This window comes from Lagopus muta, chromosome 26, assembly GCF_023343835.1.
Source record: "Lagopus muta isolate bLagMut1 chromosome 26, bLagMut1 primary, whole genome shotgun sequence".
In the NCBI taxonomy this organism is placed as follows: Eukaryota; Metazoa; Chordata; class Aves; order Galliformes; family Phasianidae; genus Lagopus; species Lagopus muta.
Window position 1 is genome coordinate 1,032,964 of NC_064458.1, and position 6,660 is coordinate 1,039,623.

The 6,660-nt window shown below is 67.6% G+C and overlaps 1 protein-coding gene across 1 annotated transcript; it reads right to left on the reverse strand.

Moving 5' to 3' along the window:
- Positions 1-122: 122 nt before the first annotated feature.
- Positions 123-3,533, reverse strand: ISYNA1 (inositol-3-phosphate synthase 1). Its single transcript, XM_048927861.1, is given in 13 exon segments — positions 123-329; positions 576-793; positions 888-932; positions 934-1,002; positions 1,071-1,235; positions 1,325-1,462; positions 1,464-1,541; positions 1,616-1,765; positions 1,849-2,042; positions 2,109-2,238; positions 2,371-2,532; positions 2,626-2,750; positions 3,318-3,533. Coding segments are annotated over 12 exon segments (1,659 nt in total). The 5' UTR covers positions 2,740-2,750; positions 3,318-3,533; the 3' UTR covers positions 123-133.
- Between the last annotated feature and the right edge of the window lie 3,127 nt (positions 3,534-6,660).

The window sequence follows — 6,660 nt, forward strand, 5'->3', positions numbered from 1 at the left end:
TACAAAAGGTGGAGGGGGGGGGGCAGAGTGAGGAGACCCCCCCCCCCCCCCCCATCCCCTCCCCGTACAGCAGAGACCCCCACCATGCTGCCGGTGGGGGGAGGGGGGTGGTGCGCGGCCCCGGGGCTGGGCGTTATTCGGTGCCGTCGATGTGGAGGGGGGGGCGGGGGGTGGCGGGGTGGCCGTTGAGCTGGGCGGGGGGGGCGGCCTTCTTGGGGCTGATGGGGCACGCAGCCCCCGCCGGGCAGCAGCGCTTGGGGCCGAGCGGCGGCCGCTGCATCTTGTGCTCCAACAGCATGTGGTTCTGGGGGGGCAGCCCCAGGCAGGCCCTAGAGTGGGGAGAGGGAGGTGGGGGGGGGGGCACCGACATCCCCCCCAAAACATCCCCCCAAATGGGGCGAATAGCAGAGCACCGTAGGGTTGAGCCCCCCCCCCCCCTCCCCATGTCAGGTAATGGGACCCACCTGGGCACCTCTGCATTGGGAATGGAGACCCCTGCATCCCCCCCCCCCCCCCGGGCACCACTGTGGGTCACCACAGCCCCCCCCCGCCTCCAGGACCCCCCCCGCGGGTACCTCAGGATGTTCTCAATGCAGCTGCGCTGACGGAAGAGCGCGTTGACGACGGGGGTCCCATCGGGCACCAGGGGGGCTTTGCAGAGGAAGGCGACGATGGAGAGGACGCTGTGGAAGCTCTGGAACTCGGGGTCGCTGTCGGTGCAGAAGGTGATGCGCTGGCAAAGCTCAGTCAGGATGTCCAAGTCCAGGATGATGGGGCTGGCCAGCAATGAGTCCTGAGGGGGGGGGGAAGAGCAGGGGGGGGGGGGGGGGTCACGGTGAGCCTGGTGTAGGGCTGCACCCCCCCCCCCCCTCCCCACAGCCCCGCACCTCGCACGTGTTGTGGATGACGATGGTGTTGGTGCCTCCCATCATGAATCTCCGAGGTGTATTCATCCAGCGCTCGCTTGCTGTCCCCCACGTAGGGCACGTATTTGATCACCACCTGCACAGGGACCCCCGTCAGCACCAGACCCCCCCTCTGAACCCCCCCCCCCCCCAGAGCTCACTCACGCAGTGGTCAGGTTTGTCCTGCGGGCCGTACAGCACCGGGTTGGCCTGCACTGTGTCATCCACCACGTTGCTCTTGGAGATCTCCTTGGAGCGGAACTGCTGCGGCGCTGAGAGGTTCTTCCCATCGTTGTTCCCCAGGTGGTTGTAGCTGACGATGGACCTGGGCTGGGGGCAAAGGGTACAACAGGGAACCGTGCAACCATCGAGTCGGATCAGTGGTGGACAGGTCAACCCGGCTCCACGTCCCAACGCACCTTCAGCCCGGCGCCCACCAGGAAATCCACCAGCACCGACTTCAGCTTCGTCTGCCCCGATTTGAAGTCATCCCCGCAGATGAAGACGCGGCGCTGCGCTGCCAACTCCACGGCGCCCGGCACGAAGGTGTTCTGGGGGCGACCCGTTGATGTAGGCGCAGCCCTCCAGGATGCTGGCCACGGCGAACAGCGTGGATGGGGACACCTCCAGGCCTCGCTGCGGGGACACAGCGGGGCTCAGCACTGCGGCACAGCCCCTCCACGTTCCCCCGCCTCCCCCCTTCCCCTCACCTCGATGGCCCGCAGCAGGTTGTCGGCGCTGTCGTTCAGCCCTGGCACCACATCGCAGAAGCGCTCGGTGTTGGCCGTCCACAGCACGATGACTTTGTCCACCCCGCTGCTCGCCCTGAACTCCCGGATGTCCCTGCGGATCTGCTCCACCTGCAGGGATGGGGATGCAGACAGGACATCGTGGCGTCCCCCCGCCGTCCCCGTGTGCCCCCCCCCCCCCTCACCCCCAGCACCTGCTCAGCCTTGGAGCCCCGCAGCACGTTGTCCGCCCGCTCCTCCTGGTTGGCGGCGATGAACTCGGGGATGTAGATGGAAGGTCGGGGCTTCATCTGCTCCATGTGCGGCCACAGCTGCTCCTGCAGCGCCCAGTCCAGCACCTCGGCGCGCCGCATGGCCTCGGCCAGGTTCAGAGAGGAGATGTCCCACCCTGCGGGATGGGGTCACACTCAGTGCGCGGCCCCCGCCCCCCCACCCACCCCAGCAGCCCTCCTACCATCAAAGACGATGTCGTTGGGGTGCACCATGGGCAGCAGATCCCGGAATGGCACATAGACATCACCGGTGGGGCCGGCACCCAGGCATACGGTGGAGGCCTGCAGCAGCGAGCCGTAGTAGTTGGCTTTCTAGAGGTGGGGGGCAGAACGCAAGGGTGAGCGACCTCCAAAGAGCCCAACATCCCCCAACCCCCCCCCCCCCCCCCCCCAAAACGAGGGGAGCCGGCAGGGCTGCCCCCTCACCCCTCACCCCACACCCACCTTGCGGCCGGTTTTGGTCATCCAGGACAGCCCCAGGCGATTGGCCAACACGGCCGCCGTCACCGTGGTGCCGTTGTTGCCCCCCCAGCCCACCAGCATCAGCCCCAGGCGGGGGACGTGCCGCGCCGTGCGGAAGGTGAAGCGCGTGGAGCAGGGCCGGACCTGCGGCAAAGGGGGGGGGGGGGGCGGTCGGGACGGCGGCACCCGGCGGCGCGGCCCGGCGATGCCATCCGAGGGTGTCCCCGCGTCCCCTACCTTGGTGACACCGCCCTCCCTGCAGACGTGCGCGGTGCTGTACGTGTACTGCGCCTCGATGAAGTCTTTGCCGTACGCGACGTCGGGGCTCTCCACCACGAAGGGCTCTGCCATTGTTCCCGCTGCTGGGATGGAAGGAAACGCGACCCCCGCCGCTGGGACACGGCGCGGAACGACGGGGCCGACCCCGAGCCTGGGACACCGCCAGGCGGGGGGGGGCACCGGGTACGCGGGCGGCAGCGGGGGGGCAGCGCGGTCTCCGCTCCCACGGGGGCAGCGGGCGCTGCGGGGCACGCGGGGACGGCACGAGAGCGGCCGCCGGGGGGACGCGGATCGCGGGGGCCGACATCGCGGGGGGGGACAAACGGATACGCGGAGTTCCCCCCCCCCCCGCCTCCCCCTCACTCACCTGGAGCCGGGCGGCTGCCGGCGCTGCCCCGCGGGGATGTGAGCGCGGCCGGGGCTCCCCCTCCGCTCCCGCCCTTAAGCGGCTCCCAGCGCCCGCCCCCCCTGGCCCCGCCCAGCCCAAAACTTTCCATCGGCGCCGGATCCCCCCCCGCAGCCCCCGCCCGCACGTGCCCCGGTACCGGGGGTTCGAGAAGGGACACCGAACGCGACTCCGGACGGGGACCCCCCGCTCAGCCCCGGCCCGGTGCGTTCTCTCCCTCGCCCCCCCCGCCCCGTGCTCTCACCGGCGCTCGGAGCGGACGGGCCGGGCCGGGTCTCCTCCAGGAGGGAAAGCGGCCGTTGACCCGGGAAGGGGAAGTGGCACCGGGGCCGGGGGGTCCCGCCGCTGCCTTCCGCCCATTCACTGCCCCGCGCCGGCGGCTTCCGGAGCGGCGGGGGGGCCCGGCGCCTTCCCACGGTGCCGCTCCCACGGTGCCACCGCGCCCGGGCACCGCGAACCGGAGCTCCCGCCCCCCGTGCCCCCCCGCGGCCCCCGGCTCGGCCATCCCGGAGCCCCGCGAGGACACCCCGCGGCACCGTATCGCTCGGTCCCCGTCACCGACGGACGGGCGGCGGGACGGCGAGGAGGTCCCGGTTCCCGTTTCAATGGGAAGAATCCGTGTCAAAGCATCCCCCGGAGCGGAGCGACGCCCCGAGGCCCCCCGGCGCTCCGTCCTCCCCCACCCGCGCTCCCCGCGAGGCGTGAGGACAGCTCGACCGCCGCCCACCCCCCGCCCCGGGCTGCGGCTCCTCGGGGGCGAGCGGGGATGGGGACCACCGGGAGCAGCGGGCAGAGCGCGCGGGGAGCGGCGGCGTCGGGGCTGCGGGACGTGGGGAGGGGGGGGAAACACGGCCGGGACGGGGGGACACCTCCGGGAGAGGGAGATGCGGGCGGCCCCGAAGGCCCCGTCCAGACCTCGGGCGTCGGAGGAACAATGCTCCCTCAGAGGACAAAACGAACCCCGCGTTGGAATTCCAGCGCCTCAGCAAATTATTGAAACAAAAATAACATTTCTTTGTACAATAATCCATCGGGCGGGGAGGGTCCGGGCAGCGCTGCCAGGGGCCGAGAACTGGTATTTTTCCACTGCTTTCCTTCTTTTTTTTTTTTCTTTTGCCCCCCTCTCACAACTCCCACCATTGTTCCTTCCCACCCCTCCCACGCCGCGCTGTTCCCTCGCACCGTGGGCTCCGTGCCCAACGCCTCCGCTCGCAGCTCGGGGCTGGCGGGGACCCAACGCTGCGCAGCCATGGCGACCGGCACGGCCCCGCAGCAATGGCACCGCGACCCCCGTCCCACCACCCCCCCGCGAGGGCTCCGGTCCCGTTCCGTGCCCTCTGGGATGCGGTCCTCGCGGTCCTTTCCCGTCGGGTTTCGTTCCCTCCGCGTGCGATGCTCCCCTCCGCACCCCTTTGCCGTCCCCATCCCCGTCCCCGCGTCCTTTTGCTGTGACCTTCCAGGACCCGCGCACCTGAGGGCGGATGGACGCGTGCGAAGGGACGGACGGACAGACAGACCGGCTCCATCCGAGCGTGCCGGGGTTGTGGGGGGGGGGGGGAGCTGGGGCACTTATCCGGTTATCCTAACCAACTTCCTCCGGCCGCCGGGAAAGGCGCTCAGCCCCGCAGACGGAGCGGCCCGCAGCGCTGTGCCCGCACCGGGCGCGACACGGAGCCGCCGCGGGGGAAACGACCGCACCGCCTCGGGGCGGCACAGCGGGGTTCCCCGCGTCCCCGCGACCGCGGCCGCCCACCGACGGGCGCACAGAAGCGGGAAGCTGCCGCGATCCTCCCGGCGTTGGCACGGAAGGAACGCAGTAAATTTCCACTCGGAGTTCATTAGCGCTCGGCCCGACCCCGTCTGCGGCTGCCGGGGGTGCGGAGGAGGCGCCCGGGGACACCGGGAGGGGACGGAAGCCCGCGATCGGAGCGAGGAAACCCGCACGTGGCCGGGGATCGACGGCGTCCCCGGGTGACGGACGGGAACGCAGCGACGGGCGGGGGCCTGGAGGGCGGCTCTGCCCCCACCTGGAGCCGCTCCGCGCGGGATGCGGCACCGCTCGGCCCCGCCTGCGATCCCCGCGCCGCTCCGGAGGCGGAGGAGTTGGGGCCGCGAAGCGGAGGAGACCCCGCGGTGGGCGCAGGGCGGCGCTGCGCCGCTCCCGGCCCCGAAGCCCAAACCCGGCTGCGGGGACCCCAGAGCGGCCGCCGGAGCCCCGCCGTGCACCGCAGGGCGGCCTGCGCTCCTGGCGCTGCTGCAGCCCCACCAAAGGCAGCGCAGCTCCGCGCCCCGAGCCCAGCCTCCCCCCAGCGGCTTTCTCCCAGCCCGCACCATTCCCCCCTTCCAGGTTCTCCCCGCGCTCCGAAGCGCTGGAATGAAAGATGGGCCCGCATTGTTCGCATCGTTTCCCAATACAGTGAATTTATTATATGTTGCAAAATCAGCATTCAGCTTTTTTAGTGTACAAAAAAGACACCAGAGCTCTTAAGAAAAGATTAGGAAAGCTGAAGACTACGCCGCCTTTAAATCGTAACGTTTTGGCAAAGTGAAAAGCTTCGTTTTTGTAAACTCCAACTCCATGGCTCAATATAGTTTTATCCACAGTACAATATTACAAAGTAAAACACAGTATCAATAAGTTAAGATCATACTTAATCACCTAAACTGGCTGCTATTCACCCAAAAAGCACGGGGTTGGCCTTGGCCAAACTTCCTCATCTCTACAAGGGAGAACAAAAAGGCAGATCCGACTACGGCCCTCGACGCAGCCCGAAAGAAAAGTGAAGCACAGAAGTCGTTGGCTGCTAATTGGGTCTCACAGTTTGGATACTCATTAAATATTTTCCGTTTTTATATTCCTTTTTTTTGGTTTTTTTTTGCCTTTTTTTTTTTTTCTTTTTTTTCTTTTTTTTTTTTTTTTAGAAGTTCCAGAATATACATGTCAATGGACACCATACATCTCTGTATACAACTCTGTTTGCAAAAATATCTCATAGCGGGTGTATAAAGATCAGGGATCCATCTCTATCCCCACCCCCCCCCACCCCCCCGAGAAGCCAAAAAGAAAAACAACAACAAGAACCCAAACAAAACCAACCCCAACCACCCCCACTGCAACTGGGAGGGAGGAGAAGCGTTGGCGTGGAGGAATCGGCGCCGGTGCTGGGATGTGCTGGGGAGGGTTGGGGGGCTGGGGTCGGTTGGGGGGCTGGGGTGGGTTGGGGGCACTGGGGTTGGTTGGTTGGGGGTGTTGGGGAGGGTTGGGGGTATTGGGGGCAGTTGGGGGTTCTGGGGTAGGTTGGGGGTATTGGGGTTGGTTGGTTGGGGGTGCTGGGGTGGGTTGGGGGTGTTGGGGGTGCTGAGGTGGGTTGGTTGGGGGTGTTGGGGAGGGTTGGGGTTATTGGGGTCGGTTGGGGGTACTGGGGTCGGTTGGGGGTGCTGGGGTTGGTTGGTGGTGCTGGGGTGGGTTGGGGTTATTGGGGTTGGCTGGGGGCACTGGGGTTGGTTGGTTGGGGGTATTGGGGAGGGTTGGGGGTGTTGGGGTTGGTTGGGGGTGTTGGGGGGGGTTGGGGGTGCTGAGGTGGGTT